Source organism: Fundulus heteroclitus, chromosome 11 (genome assembly GCF_011125445.2).
Source record: "Fundulus heteroclitus isolate FHET01 chromosome 11, MU-UCD_Fhet_4.1, whole genome shotgun sequence".
Classification (NCBI taxonomy): Eukaryota; Metazoa; Chordata; class Actinopteri; order Cyprinodontiformes; family Fundulidae; genus Fundulus; species Fundulus heteroclitus.
This window is the reverse complement of record NC_046371.1, coordinates 38,101,663-38,125,685: the sequence shown is the minus strand read 5'-3', so window position 1 is coordinate 38,125,685 and position 24,023 is coordinate 38,101,663. Positions and strand designations below refer to the sequence as shown.

Sequence of the window (24,023 nt, the reverse complement as noted above, 5' to 3'; positions counted from 1 at the left end):
TTTTATTTTTATATTCTTCCTATACATGAAATACATGACTTGTTACCTGATTTTATCTCTACTGCACCAGACAGGGCTGTCCCCACTTTGTTCCCATATGCATACAGTTTGATTACTGTTAAAAGTTTCTCTTTAGTTTGATGTTCATGCTAATTCTGTAATCTCTGAGTATTGACTTGGTCTGCTTGGAACTGTCAACTGATATTTTTTTCAATAAAAAAATTTCAGATTCAATCTTTTATAATGTGATTTGATCCCATTTTGAAAAAAGAGACTCCCTCAGAAAAAAACTGTACATTTTGTCAAGGGCTGAAGCTCACATTTCTTCATCCTTAGGCAGCATGGATATTTCAACCAAGGTTTCATTACACTGCAGTCATTTCCATTTTAATGTCATGGTGGGATTACTGGAAGAGACTGGCAGTCAACCAAACAGAATTACTTAAACAGACTAAGACATGTTTTAACCTTTTGGTGTTGTAATTCTTCATTCAGCATTAATAATGTAAGAATTACTTCCCTTGTTCTTTTTCTGAGCTTGGTAAGACAATGACATGTTTTGCAAACTCAGTCCTTGGTCTTCATTTTTCTACACCCTACTTTCCTCTAACTCCATGGAAATGGTTCTAACATATCCCATCCCCCCTTTTGAGTCAGGGTGAGGTAAAAGGAAGCTTCAAGTCTTAATCCCAACAACAAATGGGAAATAAATTAGCTTCTTCACACTTAACTAGTTCTCATTTGCATTCCTTGAGTGCCTACACTGCTGCTCTGGACCTCTCCCCTGGTACTAATCCTCAGGGAGACAGCAGGATGTCGTGCAGAAGGAAGGATAGGTGATCGGAAGAAGATGCAGCCACTGGACAATCAGCACAGATGTTCTGGATGTGTGTCTGCTTTATGGCAGTGATTTGTTCTAAGATTTTACTTTTCTACAGTAGCCAACTCCATCATTTCAATAAGCTTATTTAAGTATTTTATATTTCTGGTCAAATGTTTCCATCTACTTATCATAGACTAAAACTCATTAATTAATGTTAATCTTTAATGGTGGATTTCAGCTGTTATTATCCTAAATACAATTTTATATTTTGTGCAAAAGGTTCAATTTAGCAAAGACTTCTCAAACCCGACAGCAATAACATTATTCACACACAAACATTCGGTTAAATATTCCTTAGCAGCCTGCTGAGAAACTTCATGGTTTTTGTACCCATCAATAATTGAAGTAAGGTTGAAGTCAGAGCCATTCCAGAACATTTAGATTTCACTCCTTTGTTTATTTCAGTGTTTGAGATCATTTTCCAGTTGGAACACCTTTCACCAGGTTTTGCAGTTACCATTTAGTGGATGATGAGGTGAAACTGAAGAATTAGCTTTTATTATTCCAATCACCTTCCAGACATCTGTCTCACACCTATGTCTTAAGCCTGTTCCTCAGAGTTTAAACAAACCCAATCCATCCTCTTCTGTAGAGAGTAAGCAAGCTCTCACCTCTATTATTAAAGCTAGTGGAGAGCTGGGTCGGACTCTCTGGTACAGAACTCAACTGGTTCAAATCCTCCCAAAAGAGCAGGAACTTCTTTGTGTCAATAGGTAACTTCTCATTAGAGCGGACAAAAGTCACGTGTGTACCCCAAGGTTCCATCCTGGGAACCTGTCACCTGGCTGGCCTTTAGAAGTTGGAGTGCGTGGAAGGAGGGATGCAAAGACAGAAACTGTCATGGTCTACAATTTTTTTATAATACCTATTTACAAGCACAATGGAGGTTGGGGAAGCAATGTGTCTTCTCCAGCAGCAGAGCAGCAAGTGATGAAACAGGCGCCTTAAATACTGTCTCACTAACTGGTTAAAACCATTAAAACTCTCCCAGGGGTGTACATATTAAGATTAATACCTAAAACTATCTAAACCCCTCCATAAACCACAGCACCAACCATAAACCATGTAAAACCCCAAGCTCTCAACATAAAACCCTAAACCAAACACCAAAGGTAAATAGAAACCTCACAAACCACTAAAAGCCAAACTTAGCTCCCCTATGAATTTAATTATGCCTTGGTCCAGCCCAGAACCTTCTTAAGGCACTTGTTTCTGCCTAGGCCTCTTTTAGGTGATGGACCTGGACACAAGGACAAGGTAAGTACAAACAAAACATATTTCACTAAAACACTTTCAGATGCAATAAAACAACACTAAGGACAAAATGGCAATATTGCACAGACATTGACTTTGTTGATATTCTAATTCCTGTCACCCTTCTTCTCCAGGGCCCAACTACTCTATTAAAGTGCTGCAGTGCCACTGGACCTAAAAGCAGGAAACAGGAAAGAATCAAACACTGATACAATCAGCTGTGTGCAATAATTTCTGAAATGTGCAAATATGCTTCCTTAAAGTGCTGCATGCTATCTAAAGTGCTAAATATACAAGTTCAAGTGCTCAAGTGCAAAGTTAAAAGTGTTCATTCTTGCAAACAGCTGTTTGTTCCAGAACCCTTCTAGTCAACATCTATATGCTCCCACGAGCTGAGGTTATGACAAGAAACAAAATTAGTTACCATAACTACGCAGATGATACACAGCTCTATCACGTGTGACCAGGTGATTCTGAACCTGAATGGATACGTAGAACAAATCAATGCATGGATGTGCCAAAACTTTCTCCAGCTGAACACAAATGAAACTGAAGGTATTATCTTTGGAACAAGGAACAAACTAGAGTCGACATGCAGCTTCAGTTCTTAAAACTACAAACTAGTGATCAGGCCCCAAATCTGGGCGTAGTGATGGACTCAGACCTGAACCTTCAAGGACACATAAAGACAGTCACAAAGTCAGCCTTCTATCACCTGAAGAACATATCCAGGATTAAAGGACTAATGTCCCAACGAGATCTAGAGAAACTCATCCATGTATCTTTAGTTGCATTTATTACTGCAATGGTGTTTTTACAGGCCTACCCAAAAAATCAACCTATCATTAAGCAGCAGTGGTGGAATATAAAGACCCACCTTCTCATCAGCCACAGCTCAAGCTTGCTTCAATTCTGCCAGTCAAAGAGGGTCTCTACCTCAATCTGAGGGTCTGTCACACCTCTCCTCCTCTGCACAGCACAGACGCTGCTGGACGCTGGACGCCTCAGGTTTGACCACTGAGGGTCAGCCTGACGACTCAGCTCCTGGCTCTGAGGGTCTGCTTGACGCATCAGGGTGCTCTATCATAATGTGTCAACTGCTTTTATTTAGTTTTTGTTTTTGGCAGGTCATTTTGAGTTCATATCATTGTTTACCATGTGGGGAGTATGATGATTGGTCAGAGGGATTTATAATTATGTATTCTAGGTTAAATATATGCAGTCCTCTAAGTTATGATGTTCTTGTCACAAATTTTCCCAATGTTTCCAAAAACCTGGCATAGTTGAGGTCCAACTGTGAATTCTACTGTTTGCGTAGGAAGGTGATGTTGGAACATTATTTAGACTTTAGTTTTGCGATAGTGAGATTGTACTAAAACCATTTTCTACAAGACATTTTAGTCTTTAGGCTCTGGTAAACACTAGTAACACCAAAACTGCTGCGATGTGTAGATCTGGATCCGAATTGTTCCATAAGCAAACGTGCTAGCTGGACAACAGGTTATAAAAATTACCTATTCACTGAGACAAACTGAGACTGCAAGAAACTTTAAAGAGAATCCATCTGTTGTCATTAGATTTCTGTAATAATACCTTGATCAGTTTTATTTATTTTAATTGTGTTCAAACCTATCCTGACTGAGTTTGTAAGAAATAATTCATTTTATTTTACAGCTTTTCCCTTAACATGTGTTGAAATTAATGTTTGGTGTAAGCTTTCTTCCACAAGATCCAGAAAAGCCAGCATAACCTAAACAACCTAGGCTTTAGGAAGGCAACTGTCATATTGAACCAAGGTGATCAAGTATAAGAGCAAACATTTTGAATTTTAAAAGTAAGGCAAGTTCTCTGGTGTGCATACAGCCTGGATCAAGTGCATCCAAGATGATCTGTCAGGGTTTTTTGCATGGGCTTAGGTTCTTTTGACAACCATGGATGTAAGAACTCTTATCAGACCACTTACCAGTGTAAAGAGGTAAAGTTCAATTTCCTAAAACTCAATAGTAATATTTTAAGAGGAATGGTTCTGTTGAGAGGTTATTATACCACCAGCAGTAGTCGATTCCATTACCATTTTGGACTGCTCCGTAACCTTATGGTTGGTCAGAACCAGACCCAGACCAAAGCAAATTTCTGCCAAGACAACTTCAGTCTTAAAAATTTGATACTGGGTCACGCAAACAACATAATATAAACTCTTATATGCCCTGTCTGTGTAAGATGGTAATTAACATAGACATTACAGAAGACTGGTTGTCAGAAATCTATAATAATTACTCATGTCAAATACATTCTGTAGAAAAAAACATGTTTTCAATGCAGCAGTAATATGGGATGAAGTGGGATATGCTACACTGAGTACAAGTTATTTAAAGGGGCCTAGTCAGGTACTCTGACTTTACGAACTTCTATGCCGATAGCTCTCTCTGGTTGGATACAAAGGTTTTTCAATTGAATTAAACAAAGCACCTTTGTTAATATTTACCAAAAGAAGAGCATGTGACTGAAATAACAATACTGCACATGGGTGCAATGAGTAAACAAGGAGAAGCAATGGCACCCACATCGTTTGGTACAAAACCAAGCAGCACATGAATAGGGCAGATTATCCGAATCACTCCACTAAGCCACTTCCAATATAGCACTCAACAAGGTGTCTAGATTAGATTAGATTAGATAGATAGATAGATAGATAGATAGATAGATAGATAGATAGATAGATAGCCAAGCAAGTCAACCACACCTAACAGAGTTGCAAAAAGAAAGCGTAGAGGACCATAAACCTGGAGATGAAGTTGGTCTTCAGTATTGCTAAGCTGTCTCATTACTGCCTGGCATAGCAGCGAGGTCTACTGGCTCCTATAGTAGCTGCGTCATTTCTCTCCATCTTGCTTTCTATTACCGGTACTGCCGGCGGATGGGACAACAATGTTTATGTCTACAGTACAAAATTCTTTTCAGAATTCTTTACACACTATCAGGATGAATGCTTTCATATATTGTTTTATTTGAAGATGAAAATATGGATTTTTGTATTTTCTTTTTATGGTCAAAATACGTGACAAGGCCCCTTTAAATTACAGTTTTTGATTCATGGGCTCTTTATTTGTCAAAGGCACAGGGAATCCCAGTCTTCCCAAAGATATTGCTAAAATCACATTTAATGGGTTTATGAGGTGAGATTTTAGCAATATTTTATTGTTAAACCCTCACTAACTTCTTATAAACTCTCAAAGTCAAAACCATGCCTTTAATTTGAATGCTTCTTGATCTCAGAGTAATTGCACCTCTCTTTTAAATATATTTTTGACACTCTTGCATACATTTTAGAATGAAGCATAAAATGATGTATGATACAATATTTGGGCATTTGTCTGCGGACAGGCTGCTGCTCTCACCTGTTGGCTTTCCTGGTACGTTGGAGGAGGAACGCTCTGGGTGGCCATCATCGTCACTGCAGGTGCTGGGGACTCATGTTGCATCATGGGGCAGCGTCACATGGAGACTGGGAGATGCACAGAAGGGAAAGCGAACATCAAACCAGGATCCAGTTTGAAAGGTGGTTCTAAATTCTGTTACACTATCAGCCACTAGGTGATGCTATGACTAAATAATCAATGAGACACGAACATAGCATGTCAGTCTTCTTCTCTGATCAAGACTAATTTATTTTCCTTTTCTCCTCTTAATCTACCTCTGCATGGTTTTGCATGGAACTAACAGACAAGTCAGGATGATGCATTATTATTACAGAGTGATCGACGAATGCAGCCAAGCAGAAAGAAAACAAAGTAGAATATCTTCAGTCACAAAGCCTTTTCCACAAATATTCAGCAAATACTGAGCTGGAGCAGCAGGCTTCTAATGACACCACAAACAAACCCAAGTATTTGTTTCCCAATTACAGGCAGCCAGGCCTGTGTACTAATGAGAGCTGGCTTTGACTCCGCTCCATGGTGGAGCCACAGTATGTGATAGTCAACTCTACCAGTTGGCTGCTGCTGTTGTTGCACTTTAACCAAGCAAGTCATGACGGATAATTAGGGCTCTTTGGGACCCCACAGGGTTGAGGACAGTACCCTGTGGAACTCTGCTGTAACCAGTGGCCCTACCCCCACTGATGGAGCTAATTGGTTCGGGGGAACATTACACACACTGTCATACCAACAGACCCCCTACCACTCCCTCCGATAGCAGGCACCACGGGTCATCCAACCCGGAGCGCAACATAACCTATGTGTTAGGCCTGCTTAAAACATGCACCTGCATATGCAACACTGTTCTCAACCAACATCAGAAATTAAATCTATATCTAAACAGACTGACCATAAAATGCATTTCTTCTCAAAAGCACAGGAGCTCCTAAAATTATTTCTTTTTAAAATAGACATTTTATGGCACAAGAAAACCTGTTTTTTTGTGAAAGGCAGGCAACAATTACAGCAGCCTGGCGCACTCAGGTTGACTGATACTGATACTGAGGAAATGCTTCATGTTAGGTCAGTCACAATGCACCAAAACGTCTGATTAATTAATAATTATGTTCCATCTCAGGATACTTTTTCCCTCTACATGTAACGGCTTTAATTTAGTTTTTTAGTTTTTTCTATTTTTGTATGATGCCCTAAAGGACCCTAAAATACCATCCCTCTGTGACGTCACATTTAACATGACTAAGTTTAAAAGGACTTAATCAATTAAAACTAGACTAACATTAAAATGACTAATTCCAGATTACACCAACATTACATTCAGTCAAGAGAATATGAATTTAATTAAAATGTGCTGACAAGCCTAGCACTGCTCATACTATAAATAAATGAAAAATGAAAATAAATTAAAAATATTTATTTTTAATTTATTTTAATTGTTGTGTGAAAAATGCAGATTGCAGAAAAATACCATGCAGGACAGAATGATGCACTCAGTAAGAATCATAAAAGAAGTTGATCCCAGAACAGTGAGATTAGTCCTGCTTAAATCTCTGTGTTATGCCCAGAGGACCTGAAAAATAATGTGTTTTACGTTTGCTCTACATTAACAGTTCTTCTTTACCCTCTGAATCTGCACAATAACAGACAACAGCTCAGCGCGACTAAGAGAGTCGGGTTTGGATATGTCTGTATGGAGAACAATAGAACTGAGATGGCTCTTCATCCAAACCAAGTATCGCTGCCAACATCTTGATGATAAATGGTTGTTGAGCTTCTAATTTGAAGTTTTAGTTGAAAATCTGTGTTTCTACATTGGTCTTGGTGTTCTCCTCGTGTATGACAGTATGGATGTGTGTGGGCCTGAGCTCAGCATCAGATGAGCATCACTGTGTGTCTTCACACTTGTCAGTGTGCCACGCACGTGCCTCAGCGAGTCATTTGGTGTACTGATTGCATCTTCTGGTTTATGTTCTCATTCCAGCTGGTATCAGCTGAAAGACATCTTCTCTGTTATCAGCCCTCATTTTAATTGCAAATGCAATGAGCGTGTTAGTGATTAAATAGAAAATTGCACATTAATTGATGAGACTGATGATAAAGCCAGTCCAATTACCACATGGTATTTTGGGCCTCTCAAGTTTCGCTGCTCCTCGAAGGAACAAGCCACAAAATGCCAAGTTTAAGCACGCAACGGGCATCCATGAGTATACACAGAGACACAAAATGTCTGCACAAGCACATGCCTTGCTGTGGCTGCCCAGGCGTGAAAGTACACAGAAGAAAGACAAGAAGAAGAAAAAAAGGTTACAATTTAACACACTGTCCTCTTCATTGTGAAAGTACAACCCTTCCTTTGAACTCACCAAAGGTGTACAGTTACAAAATAGGTTGTCAAATCCATTTTGAGGACAAATTGCATGTTTGTTCCTCAACAAAGGCCTTGGAATTATGACATAGTTCACAATGCACATCAACTGGAGAGTGCCTGTAGTCAAAATCAAAATTCAAAAGCATGCATAAAGTGGAAAATGAGAGAGAAGAAGGCATAAGATTATTCCAACAACATCAAAGGGTTTTTTGAGTTTGGATTAGAGGCAATTTCCCTTTCAGTGGATTCTGTGCAGCATGGAACAGTTCTGTTCACAATTCAATTTCCCAACAATCCCAGGCATACAATGTGCTCCTGCTGCATCAATGCAAGGTTAAGTAGCCTCCCTTACCTGCAGCATTGGAATGAAAAATCATATTAGATCACATGTAACCTGATTACTGACTGCTGCCACTAAAGCCTCGATATGTCTGAATGTAATATGTGTGTCTTGAAGGTAAATTCTGATTAATATGGACTGGGAATGCTTCCTGCTACAGACAAATGAACCAAACCCCAGAGAGCATTTTGTTGTTGCTCTAAACACATTAACACAAAACAATGCTTCATAGACATCTATGTTAATTTTGGCAGATCTTTGGTTTAAAACAATTATTCTGACACCCAGGTGTGGTTTTATATGTTTATTAGGAGTGTGAACATAGATCTGTTTTAGGTGAGATTGACAAGAAGAGCGAGGTCTTGAACTTGAGAGCTCACGATTAGAAACCACGTGTCCAGATAGCTTTTTATAGTATATGCAAACACCAGATCAATTCACAAACCCCTATGTGAAGTGATCATATTGTGAAACTAATTTTACTGTTAATACAAATGAAACTCTGTTTCTCATCTGCCTGAATGACATTCTAACAGGAATGCTTCCTCTCTGTGTTCTGAACAACTCTGTCGCAGCGGCACTGCTCTCTGAACTAGCTCTGGTTAAAAATATAAATTTTTGCTGCACATTTTATACATTACTTTGGGCAACAAATAATTGTAACTTTTTTTGCTGTCAGTGCATGTCCTGTACAGCTTAACTGTTTAGCTGCACATTAGATTAAAATACATATTTCCGTACATCTATAAAGTTTAAATGTGTCATTTGTCATCATTCTCTCAATTTTGAGCCCACAAATAAAATATTTTCTGCACAATGATAGGACTACTGTAACATTACAACTGAAAAATGGATCAAAGTAGTTTATCAAGCTTTTTGTTTATGCTTTCTGCATCATTGTTTAAAGACTTTCCTTTTGGACATTATTTTTAACATTATGGAACTTTGATTTTAACTTTAACTTGAAGACCAGGCATTGGCATATACCTAAACTAAATATGTAGTCTAAATCATGGCAACAAATAGACGTATCACTGACTCATTTTGAAATGAAGTCTTTCTATAGCTAAAGGTTGCAATCAGGCCTATTTCTCACTATGCATTATCGCAGAGACAGCATTTTGCTTATTTTTTGTTAAATTATTTAAACATCACAACAAAGCAATGAAAACAAATTACCACATTAGTTTATTTTGGTGTTCCTGAAGTTGTGATGTTGTGACTTTTATTAATTTTCTTTTCATGCTATACAACCTAGTTTCTAGTAGGGCTGGGCGATATGGCTTAAAAATAAAATCTCTATTTATTTATTTATTTATTTATTTATTTATTTATACCAAATCCAATACATTTTTCCTTCCTGGATGGATGGATGTTGCTAGTGGTTTTACACAATGAGCAGAACAGGCTTTACTTTACTGGCGTAAAGTAAAAATATAACTAGAGTATTGCATAATTATTGATAATATGGCATATTAAGATAAAAATGAAATGTTCAAGTGAAATAAAGGAAGACAGCAGCCAATTTACACAACAATGTGAGAAAAAATATGCCATATGAATAATTATAGAAACAACATCTCGGAGTAGCTAAGGTGTGTGCAAGTATAACTTAGCATCTGAGAGACTAATGATGAGCAGATAAGAAATGCAATATTCCTTTAAACCGATTTACACAACAATGTGAGAAAAATATGCAATATGCATTATTGTACAGGCAACACAGAGAATAGCAAATAAAGTGTGCAAATGGACATCAGTATTTGATAGACAGTGTAGATGATTCATGATCAGATCTAATGGATGCAAACATTAGAATGTTGTAAATACTTATCAGCAGAGGTTGTAAAGATCCTTTAAATAAGTACAACAACAAATCACTTTTCATCCTTTTTCTGTCATGATTTAGGTTTGTTTATTTTTTACTTTTCTGGACTTGAATCAGACACCGTCCTATCAGCCTGTCACCATCAGCCACTGTCCAATCAGCTCTGCTCCAGTCAATAGGCCCACATCAGCTCCACCTGCTGCCAGTAATCAGATAAACTCTGGTCACCTGTTCACCAGCCTACATATACCTGCCTCAGTCCCCCACTCACTGCTAGAACGTCTCATCTCATCTTTTGTGATATGCACTTCCTCTACCAGCTCCTGTGTGCTCAGCCAGCTGGACTCTTCTGATTAAGTTGTTTGTACAGGTCCATCTCAAAATATTGGCATATTGTGATAAAGTTAATTATTTTCCAAAATGTAATGACCTGTATCTGCGTGCTGCACAAATCTGCCTGTTTCTCTGTGAGGTCCAGCCGTTTGCTCGGCCCATTCTGGTGGTTCCCTGGTCCACATCGCCTGTTCTGGTCTGTTCCCACCATCCTCTGGTCTCCTGCTCATCCCTGCATGCACCAGCAGCCATTTCTCATCCGTCAGGTCTGGTTCTGCTTGCCTGCCTCAGCTGCCACTACTCATCCTCACAATAAACCTTTTAAAACGTAACTCGGTGTCGGGCTGAATATCGGGTTCACCAGCATTACTCATTACAACCAAACATAGAGTTACGATTCTCTCTTTCACGCACATTTGTTTGGTCTATTGTTTCAAGATCGGCACTGAGATGGAACAGGGCAACAGAAACACAAGACTGCTTCTGCAGACTATAAAACAGTAGTCGATTACCTCGTTATACAATAAGAACTAAAGAATAACTGCAAGCAAAGTGAGATTAGAGCGGTCTGAAAACTAATAAAAAACAAATTTTCAAGAACTGCAAATAAAAAGTGAAAATCTTAAATGTTAAAAATGTAAAGATTAAGGGTGGATTTTAAAGTATGGATTATTTACCATAAGTTTTAATGCATGTGATACATAACTGGTTAACTTGGTGTGAAAAATCAGTGGGTCTAGTTTAGATTTGATTTAAATATACTCTGGATGTATTAAACTTGGTGACTTTTCTGAAAGCCGGTCTAAAATCAAGGCGTACATATGTTAGAGCAGTTTCCTACCAAAATGTAATTTAACCTATCCCGTTTGAATATCTTTAAGAGGTTGACCTGCAAATGCAATGAATAACATTTGGAGGTAGGTATGTCGCATTGCTAAGACATTATGCATTTTGAGGGCCTGCAAAAGAGGACGTTGAATAAATAAATCAGGTGTTTTTGAATATGAGTAGGATCTAATCATGGCCTTATTGTCAGGCCTGATTTACAATGCAAACACCAGGAGGCAAAGCCTTGATGGTGTTGAGTAAAGCCATGGAAGGAAGGACAGAATGGTAATGAGATTTGGACCTGTGAGAGTGGAGACTCTGTTCATAATTTCTCTGGGATTCAACAGAGAAAATCGAAAAAACACACAGACCAGGAATGGACATCCATGCAAACACAGGCATATATAATGATGCACATATTGCATGATGGGATCATAAAGCTTCGGCCAGTGTCATCCTTAGAGCCATAAATCTCTCACAACCTTATAGCCTGGAGTATAGATGTTCACGCACATTAAAGTTGAAGCACATACATAGCCAGAGGCAAGGAGAGTCTAACTTGTGGTTTTAGGGCTACAAATATCCCCTAGGCGAAAGCAAGCTGCATGCATGCTGGAGTCAGAATCCAGTCTTCACTCCCAGGCCACCTCATTAACCCCAGCCACCTGCCCCCCCTCCTTCCAGCCGAGCTCGCAACACTTTGCTCTATGCCGGACAATCCTTCCAATTCATACCCATATCATTTATTCATCACCGGCTCTTGTTGATTGGACTCAGTCTTATCTAGAAAATAAATAAGGTATGAAACTAAAGGCATTTGTGCATGGTTGCAGACGTTAGCTCAGGTAATAATGAATGTGGCCAGGCAGGGCGGCCTGAAGTGGACACAGTGTGAAAGCTCTGGTCTCCTGGGTCAAACAGATATAAACCTGACTTTTTACGGTTACTGTATATTGCTTAGTCTTGCCTCACCCCAAACACAGTGGAGAAGGCTGCAGTTGAGATGCTCTGTTGTGAATAAAATAGTCAAAGGAGAGAATTGTGCATCCATTTTCAGTCATGAAGAGAACAAGCTGACGTATAACAGACATTAAAGATGTTTACCATCAACAACGAAGCTACAGTAAGAATGTGTTACAGTGAGATTAGATCCTCAGATAGTTGTTTCAGATACTAGGAGTTTGGAAAATAATGTATATATAACAAAGCCTTATAGGTTAATTTTACAGAAACACTTTTCTTCAAGGATAACACGGAGCTATCACCTGTTCTTCTCAATCACTTCCCTTTACACATTCCTTTCACTCGTCCTTATCAATTCCAAATGACATTTTATCCTTGAATTTCAAGAACCTTTCGAGTTTATTGGTTCATCTTGAACTCCTTAATAGGCGTCCTTCAAGTATTCAAATAGGCCCCACAGCCTTAATGAAGACACAAGGATTTCCCTCGATGAGCTCTACTGCCGACTGCAGACAAAGGCAGCAGCGCTCCGATCTCACTGCAATTCTTGTTTTCTTTGTATTTATGCAAATTATTGTTTGGATGTCACACATTCCAAGTTTGATTGTGTTGCCTCCGGTGTTTAAAAGAGAACGTTGAACAGTATGGATAATGTGAAAACGGCTTGATTATACCTTTGGGACAGGTGGCTTGAATGCAAACATGATTATTAACTCATCTGAAAGTACTTATTATCTAAAGCATTTTTCTAAAAGGTTAGACTTTAAATTATTTTTCTGTCTGCTGGCGATTTGTAATCCCTTAGTTTCTTACATTGTCGTCCTCATTGATGTTTAAGAAAATTACATAAAGCAACACAAAATGCTTTATTTCAATGTTCTCATTTCTATACCAGGAACATTTCAGAACATATGTCCTATAAAGTAGACCTGAGTAAAATGTATATACCCCTTTTAAAATTCAAGCATTTTTGATGTACAAATGACAAATTGTGACAAATTATTTCTACCTTTAATGTGACATGCTATATTCTCAGGAACTTTCTAAGTGCTCAGGAATAATCAAACAGATTCTCAAAATAATAAATATGTCATAACCTGACTCAATGCAGTCCAACAAGGTTCCAAGATCATTAGGAAGAGGAATGGGCCAACCACTAACATTTTGGATTATGTTTTTATCTTCAGTTAAGAAATGTTTTATAATTATGACATAAGAGGACCTGATGACTCTTATCATGAAAATGAAAAATTAAAATTTGTGATGCAGACTACAAGCTCACACTTCAGACATATTTTGGTTTAAAACGTTTAAGCATCATGTATAGCAAAAACTAAATGTCGGGTGACGATAGAGCGACACATTAAATGGAACTGGGACTGTCAAAACGATATCAAGTTAAACATTAGTAAAAATGCAAGGGACAGTTTGAATATAATACGTTGTGGATCATATTTAAAGTGCCATGCCTTAAAGCTTTGCACATTTACATTTGGACAGTTCGATGGACTCTTGATGTTCACACTTATAGAGGTTATAGTGAACAAGAAGAATACAGAGAGATAATGTTAGAAAGATAAAGAGGGAGAACATATGAATTATTCAGAATAAGCATCGTCACCTCACTCCTCAACCATGCCCGGTTAAAATATTGTGCTATTCTAGATGAAAATAATCCACTGTGTTCATCCAGGATTTAGTCATCAATGTGAAGGCGTCTTCAAGTATTCTCTGTGGCTTGTCATCCTGATAGTGAAATCCAGAAATAACAGTCCAAGCATGTTGATGTTGAAATGTGGCACAGGGTTGAGAATCTGAGTCGTGAATTCTGTGGTTGATACGCAAACATAGGCAAACATAGGCAGGAGGAGGATTTCTCCTTCTAACCTGATAACCATCAGAACATTGAAGGCAGAAGAAAATCACATCCAAATGGGAATGAAATTAGAAGCTTCAGGAGGGAAATCTAATTCAGACGAGTTCCCCAGCTGAATCCTTTCCAGTACATCTGGTCTGCTTCCCTTTCTGTCTCTGCTCTCACCACCACTGCCTCCTCACCGCTCGCTTTCTCTACCGTCCTGTTTGTCTAGCATTGTTCGCCAAGCATTGAATACCAGAGACAAATTGTAACCTTTTATATACCGTATTTTTCAGACTATAAGTAATGCTTTTTTTCATAGTTTGGCCAATCCGGCGACTTATATTCAGGTGTGACTAATATATCAAATTTAAATGGTAATTCATGCTGAGTAGCATGAACCAAGTAGTAAACATTACCACCTGAAGACTATATCCTGCTCATTTACCACTTAAAAACGAATTGAAACATTAACTTATAGTTGTTTCAATGTTTCAGAATGGATTCACGCAGTGGAGCATTGTGTGGTGCAGCTCAAAGGCAGAGCTCAGACCACAACAGAAGCCAATTAATGAGCTGTCCGTTAATCAGCTATCGTTAGCTTAAAAGTCTGTTCTGTTATCTGGACGGTTTACAACTTCACTGATGCACGTGAGCTTTATGTTGCTCTTAAAAACATCCGTGTCGTACTGCTAGCTTAGCATGTAGCACCGTTACCAATTATGCTGAAATGCGCTGGCACCAACCTTGCCAGTTGGCGTTACTAATTTTCCCATTTCATCCTCCCAGGTATGTTCCATGTTATTCAGCCGGTTGTGGACGCACCTATTCTTGGATTGTGTGAAATAAATGTCTAAATACTGTTCTCTATGTAATCAAGTCACAAAATTAAATAAGGTGAAAAAAAGGACTACTTTAAACAAAGGTTATATGAGGCGAGGCACGACAGTAGAGGAATGTGGAATGTTTTAAATGAAATCATGGGTCGGAACACAACTGTGTGCACACCCTTTGTTAAATCAAATGGATTTGTTCTCACAAAGCCAGGTGATATTACTAATCATTTTAATGACTATTATATTGAGAAAGTATCTCAATTAAGGTAGGCTATGAACACTTCACACAACATTAGATCATATGAGTGTATGAAGAACATTATAATGAAAGATAAAAGTTGTGAATTTGTATTTAAACAAGTTGCTGTCCGTAGGGTGGAACATTTGCTCTGTTCTCTTCCTAACAGTAAACTGGATTAGATAACCTGGATAGCAAACTGCTGAGAATGACTGCTGGTGTCATAGCAGCTCCCATCTGTCATATTTTTAATAGTTGCTTGGATGTGGGCCTATGTCCAAGGATCTGGAAGGAGGCTAAAGTTATTCCTTCACCTAAAGGTACTAAATCTGCTTTTAATGAGGGGAATCCTAGACCAATAAGTATTTTACCTGTTTTAAGTAAAATTATGGAAAGATTGGTAAATGCATAAGTTTAAGATTATTTTGTAACAAACAAACTTTTTACAGACTCTCAACATGCATATAGAGCTGGCCACTCAACCTCTACTGCATTGATTCATATGACTGACTGGCTTAAAGCGACGGATAAATCTATGTCGGTAGGTGTTGTGTACCTGGATTGTAGTGCTGCTTTTGACATTCTGGACCATACTTTATTAGCTGATAAACTTAAGGTTTATGGTTTTAATTCTTCGGCATTTAAGTGGATTGAAAACTACCTGTCTTTTAGATCACAGAAGGTTTATCTGAATGGCAGCCTCTCCAGTAGAAGAAGTTTGGAGTGTGGAGTTCCACAGGGCAGCTGTTTAGGTCCTTCACATTTTTCAATCTTTACTAATGATCTAGCTTGGGCTACAAAAAGTGCCCAAACTGTCCTGTATGCAGATGATACTACTTTGTATTATACTGCACCTTAATGCGGTGAATTAAATCAGGTTTAGAGGAGAGAACTGAATATTGTATATGACTGGGTGGTGAGTAACAAACTGGCCCTCAACATCTCTAAGACTAAGTGCATGGTGATTGGTTCAAAGCACAAGCTGTCTACAAGCCCAAAGCTTGACTTAAAGTTTTATGACTTGACGGTTCAACAAGTTGAAAGTGCCAAACTCCTGGGTGTGATGGTAGACTGTTCTCTGTCTGGGTCTCACCACATTAATTATATTATTCTGAAAATGGGAAGAGCAATTAGTACCGGCGTGGCCCGTCCCCTTTTATGTCAAATAGTTCAGAGTCTATTGTTATGTCATCTTGACTATTGCTCTACAGTGTGGACATCTGCTGCCAGGGGTGAACTCAGAAACCTCCAGGTTATTCAGAACCAGGCAGCACGGCTGGTACTGGGCTGCCCCGTTAGATCTAATGTCAACCAGATGCAGGCCCGCCTTTCCTGACTTACGGTTGAGAACAAGTTGCTTTTTAATACCCTTATCCTGTTTAAGTCAGTCATGAGCAGGAATGTTCCTGCTTTTATACATTCACAAATTGTTTATAGTAATTCTGTTCATGATTACAACACCAGAGGTTCCTGTAATGGGCAGCTTGTTTTACCAGGTCCAAAAACCAATGCTCTAAAGATATATTTTATATATAGATCATTGCGTCTTTGGAATAATGTGTGAGTAGGTTATGAGCAGCAACTAAGTTTAGTGGATGTGAAGAGATATAACAACAGAAAGATTTTTAACCCAGAGGGAAAAATCCAAGAGGTGCCAGAAACTGTTAAAGATGGAAAAAGAGGATTGTCACTTTTTGCACAAACCATTTTGTCTGAGAAGTGTTTGAAGTTTTCACAGCCTCACAGCATTGTGACATAGTGACAATATAGAAGCTGTTAGAAGAAATCAGATAAAACCATCTGATGCTTTATATCAAGACTGACAGAGTTAGGCTCACATCACATTCAAACACCTAATGTGGACTTTTCATATATAATATATAATATAGCATATAATAAAGCAAAGTCAGACTGGTAAATTAATTGGTCAAAAAAACATTTTATAGTTGCCTCTGAGCTTGCACAGGTGATGAAACATGTACAACTTATCATGATATATTAACCATAATCATGGATTGTGGTTTTGCGATTTATCTCAGTAAAACAAAGGTCTGGACAGAAACGTCCAGACAGCATTAATGGAATCAGACATGTCCTGATCAACTGATAATGTTCTTGGTTTGGAAGTGAAATATCTTCTAAAATTTAGTGGCCATCCAGGGGAGCTCCTGTTTCACTACCCCCCTCTGCCCCAACAGCCCCAAATCACAAGCTTCCTCACAATAAGATCAGCAGAAGGGAATATTTGAAGAGAGTTACGGGGGATTAATGAGTGGGGGGTCAGCAGGTGGGAGAGTCTGTCTCTGTGCATTGTGTGTCTGTATGCTTGAGCCTGTCTGTGTCTTTAATTTGGGCCACTTGGGTGTTGGAGGCTCTCAGACTGAGGGGGGGGGGGGGGGGGGGGGGGGGGGGGATGGTGAGTTTGTCTTGGCAAGATGTGTCAGACAGGCAGAAGTCTGCCTAAGAGAGCAGCCACATAGCAGACAGAAGCAGAAGATGACTGAGCAAAACTGGCGCTGAGGAGCCCCACCAGTCTGATCACAGTCTGCATTTCCTGAACATGTGTAGACGGCAGAACACGCTTCACTTAACAATAACATGAATATAGTCTATTCTTCTGCATACTCAGATGTATATATCTATGTATACACACACACATACACTCAACAAAAATATATACGCAACACTTTTGGTTTGCCTGCATTTTTATATTATATATTGTATTATATTATATTTTGAGTATATATGCACGCACACAAACACACACACACACATACACGCACACACACACACATAAAACTGTGAGCATAAACCTTAACTGGAACCTACAAGTATGTTTAGCTTCACGACTGGAGGCAGACCCGCAGAGGGAGCCGGTCTGGCTGCAGCTGAAAGCTTTGGAGTTTAGGAAGATCCATGTCAGCAGCTACTGCTTTGTGAGAAGAGTCTGTAGGAAAGGTTTCCAGTAAGACTTAAAGGAGCTATAGACCAGTTCATTGTTATTGTTTTGAGGCGGGTTTTTCGCGCATGCGCGCCGGACTGGTAGGCAAAAGGCGAACACAATGGCGGACGCAAACAGAGAAACTGACGAGTTCTCCGCGTATTTTTCTTCTTTAGATAACGTACTACAAGATCGTTTTAAGAGTAAGTTGATGGTATCAGATTGCCAGATCCACACAGCAAAAGCCTGAAGGGACGGAGCGAGTCTGTGAAATGCTGGCCAAGCGCTCCGTACCATGACATATACAGCTGCCTTATAAACATGGCAGGCCAGAACAGACAGAGAGCACGAAAGCCATGAAACCACTGGACGGCTACAATTATTTTATATCGGGAAAAAGGCTCCAGCAACGCCCGCGACCCCATGAGGGATTAATCGGTCAGAAAATGGATGGATGTTGTTCACACATGTTTGTGCAACAGCACAAAGCGGCGTCGGACACAGACCGCGTCTCAGCAGAGGCCCGGTAGGTTAAAAAAAAAAAAATTCACTACGGATTATTTAGGTGTTTTTGTCTTGTTAAAATGGGTGGCGGTGTCGGCGACATTGCAGCGTAAACACAGAAGTACTAGCACGGCTGTAGCCCCTGCTGCTAGCTGCTGCTAGCCGCCCCGGCCCGGCCCGTGTAGCCGGGCCGGGGCGCCGGCCCGTGTAGCCGGCCCGTGTGCCAGTTCACGGGCTGCCGCAGCCCGTGAACTGGCAGAGCAGCCGCTGCCTGCTCCGCCGCTGCTGCTACCGCTTCTCCGGCCCGTGTAGCGATCTGTGTACCCTCCGCCGCTATTTAAGTAGAACAATGACTAGAATAAAGGAGCTATACGTAATGCTGACTCCTTGTGGCTCAAATCAGTACTACAGCTTGCCAATCACAACAATCTAATATGCCGTTTTAAACTAACACAGGATAGGTATGTGATGTTGTATTCTGTTCTATTTCTGCTCTGATTGTCTTACTGGCTTCCATGTTTGCAGGCTGTTGCTCCTTTTGCCAAGATAAAATACCAAATGCTGCGCTCTGTGTTAGGAACCCTGGGAACTCTCATAAGACTGGCCCAGGAACCAGGAAGTAAACACTAGCTACACCGAAGTTGTTCCGCACCATACCTCTAGGATTGAAAGGAGAAAAACTTGACTAAGACATTGATGACTGAGAAGACTGATAGGGAACGTTATTTCCATCCCAGGTGAGAAATGAGAATCATTTAGGTTGATTTTATAGTAAACAGCAAAGTAGTTAAGTTGGTAACAATGGGTCCGGCAGAAGTGTACACCATTTCCACGAGATTTCAAAATAAGAGCAGTTCTCGTCTTAAGAAAGAAAGGAAAAAAATCTAAGTAAATATTTTATACACCATTGAACAGAGCCCATGTAAATGATGTCAGAATAAGCTGCAGTTACTTTGAGTATGTTAAAAAATTCAAACATAAGCAACAATGAGCAGTCACAATTGATGCAACAGTGACCCAGTTTCAGCTTCAGGTTATGAGGATTCATCGGTCAGGTAGCAGGTTTTGCATATATGTTTCTGCAAATAACTTTTAAATGTGCTTATAAAATGATATTCATATTAAATTAACTATACAGTTGATTATGTTAAGATTATGTACAGCATGAAAAATATTTAAAATATTATCTATTTCCCACCTTTGCAATAAATAATTTTTTGTCAGTCACACACAGCCAGGATTGAGCTATATGAACATATACACTATATTTTAAAATAACAAGGAAAAAACAGGAAAAAGTGAGGTCAAACTTTCCATTACCACCATAACTGAGATTTATGAAGTTATGTTTAAAAAATGATGATCTTTAAATTCAGTTTAAACCTATGAATTGCAAAAGTCATGAGATTTTTTTTTCCAATATATCTATTGCTGGTTTTCCATTTAAGATGGGAAGAAGAAGAGAATGAAGTGAGGCAGAAGTCACTTGAAATGTGAGGAACAAATAATGAGGCCGACGGCAGCGTGTGTTTGCTGCTCTTGGCTGGATGGACTCTGTTTGTCTTAGTGGGGGGGGGCAAAGAGAGCCGGCAGCTGAGTGGAAACACCAAACAAAACCATATTAAATTTCTTCTGAAATGCCATGGGGGAGAGACATGGAATACGCCTGGTGGGGGAGCACAGACAGCGACGGTGGATGGTGGAGGTATACACACTGCAGAGGTTGAGAAAATAGAAGGAACCCTATGATAAAGGCTGTGAACAGCTTCAAATAAAAGAGACATTAAGGTGAGAGAGAATTTGCAGTCTGAAGAGGTAAGACATGGGAGAAGTGTGGTGGGAAGAGGAGATAGGAAGGTCGTGGTGGATAAAGAAAGAGAAGCTGGGAGACAGGAAATAAACAAAGGGGCAGTGAAAAAAGGATATGCAGAGCAAGAACGACATGCACAGAATGAACAAAAAGATATCCCTACAGAAGGGAAGTACATTGTTCTAGACCTGGTCTTCCTGTTCCAATACTAAGCTTTTATAGATCTGAAGAACAAACAAGACTAAACATAGACTACTGGTCTGGGAGGTAATTCCACTGTTACATTATACAAAATATGGTGCATATGTCCAAGGGTAACATATAGATCTATAAAATACTGTGCTCTGATATGAATCTGTAATTTAAATGCTGGAATGTAATAACATGTTTAGAGTTGTTGACAGAAACATGAAATCCTTGTTAAAGATGTGGCCAGAACAGTGGCCTTAAATGGTTTTTATCTTTTACTTCAGAGGACATGAGAGGAAGGCAAATTTTGTCAAGGTATAAAGGAAACAAAAAGTAAGTATGCTAGGAAGGGGCAAAAAGAGATTTACTGTTTGCTTTTGTGTAAATGCAGTACAACTCTCTTCAGCTATTTCCAGGAGCACAAACTGCAGGTGCACCAACAACAACCGCTTTAAGCAGAACAAGCCAGACCCAAATTCTTTGAGCAAAACCGAGGTCTGCTTTGAGGTACGAAAGCCTCCTGTTATCCCTCTCTGCTCCCCTCTCACTTCTCTTTCTTTCCTCTTTGGTTGAAAGGACATCTGGAGCGCATTAAAGCAGTAAGGACATTGGATCTCCCCAGAGCGCTTGACTGGATGGGTGGCCCACTGGAGCCCCATTTCAGCAGCAGGACCCGACCCTCCTGATGGATAGAGGGAGCCCCCCACACACACACTAAAAATCTCCCTCGCTCTCTTTCTCTCACACACACTGATACATTCTATACAGCTGACATGAGGCACCAACAATTGAAATAATGGTGGCTCTGCTAAAGCAGATTACAACACAGGATTTTATATCCTTGTTTCAGAATAAACCAGCAGTGACACTTTGCATTTAATATCACTGTGAATATGATTTAGCACGTTGACATGAAACAGAAACTGGCTTCATTTAGATTAGAGATGAACCAAGGAATCACCTGGTGAATGAAAATGGAAGATTTTCAGGAGACTCATGCCCAGTTGCTCAGAAATAAAAAAAAAAAACTATCCTTTTCTGAGAAGTTAATGTACCGTATAAAGCGCTACCACAATACACTACTGCCGGGCATACACTGCACGATATTTTCAGTCATGGTACTCATAAACAGCTCAAACTATACGATGAAACTGCAGAGTTTAAAAGTTCACCGCTCAGGATATCTGTTCTTACTGTGCAGCCCGACGCTCTGATGACCTGACTGCTCACACAGTGCGTTCAAAAACCACACGTCAGACTCAGCCCCGTAGAGAGATGGCGCTACTCAGACTCGTCTACCTGGAAGCCAAACGTAAACAGTAGAAGAAGAAAAAGGCGGAAGTGTTGATGCTCACTGTTAAATATGAGGCTCACTAGAACAAAACGCGCTGCCTTGTCAATTCTACAAGTTGCTCCTCCGTAGTTTGACTCCATGTCACACGTACCGCTCCTATGTTTTCGTCTGAGAAGACGAAGAAGAATCTACTGTTTGCACATGTGGTCGAGTAAAATCGGCTTGTAGACGGTCGTAACTCTGCTTCAACAGCAGGACGCGCTCACCATCACTCACGAGGGTCGACTGAATTTCAAACAAGTTTGATTTTCAACCGACCGTCCGATTCCTGATCTGGAGGTGGTCGTGAGAGGCAAATCGCCCCTCGTTACCGCCTCTATACTACACGACACATTATCAAGCATAAACTCGGCCCGATCCAACAAATTATCACCCGACTGAAGAATCGGCCCTAAAAGGGCAAAAACTCGTACAGTGTATGCCCGGCTTAATGATAATACTGTTTGGCTTAGAAGTTCTATTTTGTGTTCAGGTTTAGAATAAAATGCATTGTGTCGCCATCAGACAGCACAGTACAATGACAGTAGAAACATTTAAATACAATGTCATATTTACCATATTTACTCTTGTCTCAAACAACAGGCCACACATTAATATTACCACAATATCCCAATGGTGAAAAGGATTAAAAATATTCATGCTAAATCAGCCTGTAGAATCTCTTGGCTTTGGGCCAAAGGCTCTGTACACTTTTTCCATTTATTATCAGTCCCATCTTGCAGCTCCAGTGAGTTATACATAAATGTCATCCTGTCATCTTTCTCAGCCACCTCTGGTGTGCCGTAGAGCCTTGTTATTTGGCTGAAGTCTGTTTTCCATGTCACCACATTTAGGAGCAAGGTTAGCTCGTCTACGTAGCAGCTAACTCACTAATCTCTCACACTGTAGGCCGTCCTCTGACTGTACCACTTACCTTTGCCTCCATCAGTCTAACTCAGCTATTTTTATGGGATCCATCAGAGCTGAGAATTTACCCATGGTGTAGGTGGAAGTCAAGTTTGAGTATTTTTGCAAAAGTCATATACATTTTTTTGTCATCTTTATACATTCCTATTTCAAAGTCACGCTCAGAGACAGTGGGAGAGAGTAAAACTGTAAGCAGGCAATTTTAAGGCAGCAAAGTTCTCTCTTAATATCTGGAATTTCCTGACTCCTTCTGTGATGAAACATTCTGGGTTTGACAATGTTGGCAGCCTTTGAAAAACTTATATTTGAGATAGAAAACTATATTCTTGCAGAAATACACAGAGTAGACTGCTGCTTTTGTAATGCTAGCCACAAGTAATTGTAACCATGTTTTCAGCAACTGCTCTCTTACACAGGGGCATGGATTTGCACCTGTTCCTAGTGTAAAAAATAATAATAAAAAATAATTGGCACACGACAGCCTCAGTCTTCTCTTGATTATAAGAAGGACAGTCGGCTCCCTGAAAAGGTTAGGTAGCAGAAACCAGGGCTGTCAACTCCTCAGCCAGAAAAGTTGCTATTGGCTGTCCTAAAACTCCCCATAAGTCACTAGATAAAGTCATCACCTTTTTTGCATATTTGTTCATGTAATTGTGATTCAGGCTGTAGGTGAGAGAAGTTTTATTTGTGCTTTATTCATGCTGTCTGGACAGGCTCTGGTTAAGTCTTGGTTAGGACCTGGTTCAGTCCCGAGTTAGTTTGGTTATTTTACTTTGAAAGCTAAATAGGTTTTTGGATGCTAAATGGTCTTACAAATTTCTGTTACATAAATATTTTTACCTACTGTTCATAATACTATTGTTGTTTCTATAAAAAAAAAAGATTTCTGTCACTAAGTCTGTTACCTTTGTGGCTTTGCAATGTTTTATTTACAAATTCTGATGGTGTGACCTGGTTGAAATAAAAAAAAAACTCTTTCATTATAAGACCCCAATAAAGTAATTGTACCTAAATTGTAGATTTTATGGGAAAACATTAAGGTAGAAGATAGTCAGAAGATAGTCAGTCACTGCATGAAATAACATGTGCTGCATTCACAATGATGTACTCATTTTCATACCTTGGCTTTACAGAAATGCTCTGACAGCTTGTCTTA

General features: G+C 39.5%; 1 protein-coding gene across 4 annotated transcripts in view; it reads right to left on the bottom strand.

Moving 5' to 3' along the window:
* pknox2 (pbx/knotted 1 homeobox 2) overlaps positions 1 to 24,023 on the bottom strand; it is a 176,174-nt gene that overhangs the window by 70,905 nt on the left and 81,246 nt on the right. For all 4 annotated transcript variants that reach the window (XM_036143488.1, XM_036143489.1, XM_036143487.1 and 1 more), the window contains one exon: positions 5,536 to 5,642. In XM_036143488.1, the coding sequence (XP_035999381.1) occupies positions 5,536 to 5,622 (87 nt within the window). In that variant the 5' untranslated portion in view covers positions 5,623 to 5,642. The remainder of the gene's footprint in view (positions 1 to 5,535; positions 5,643 to 24,023) is intronic.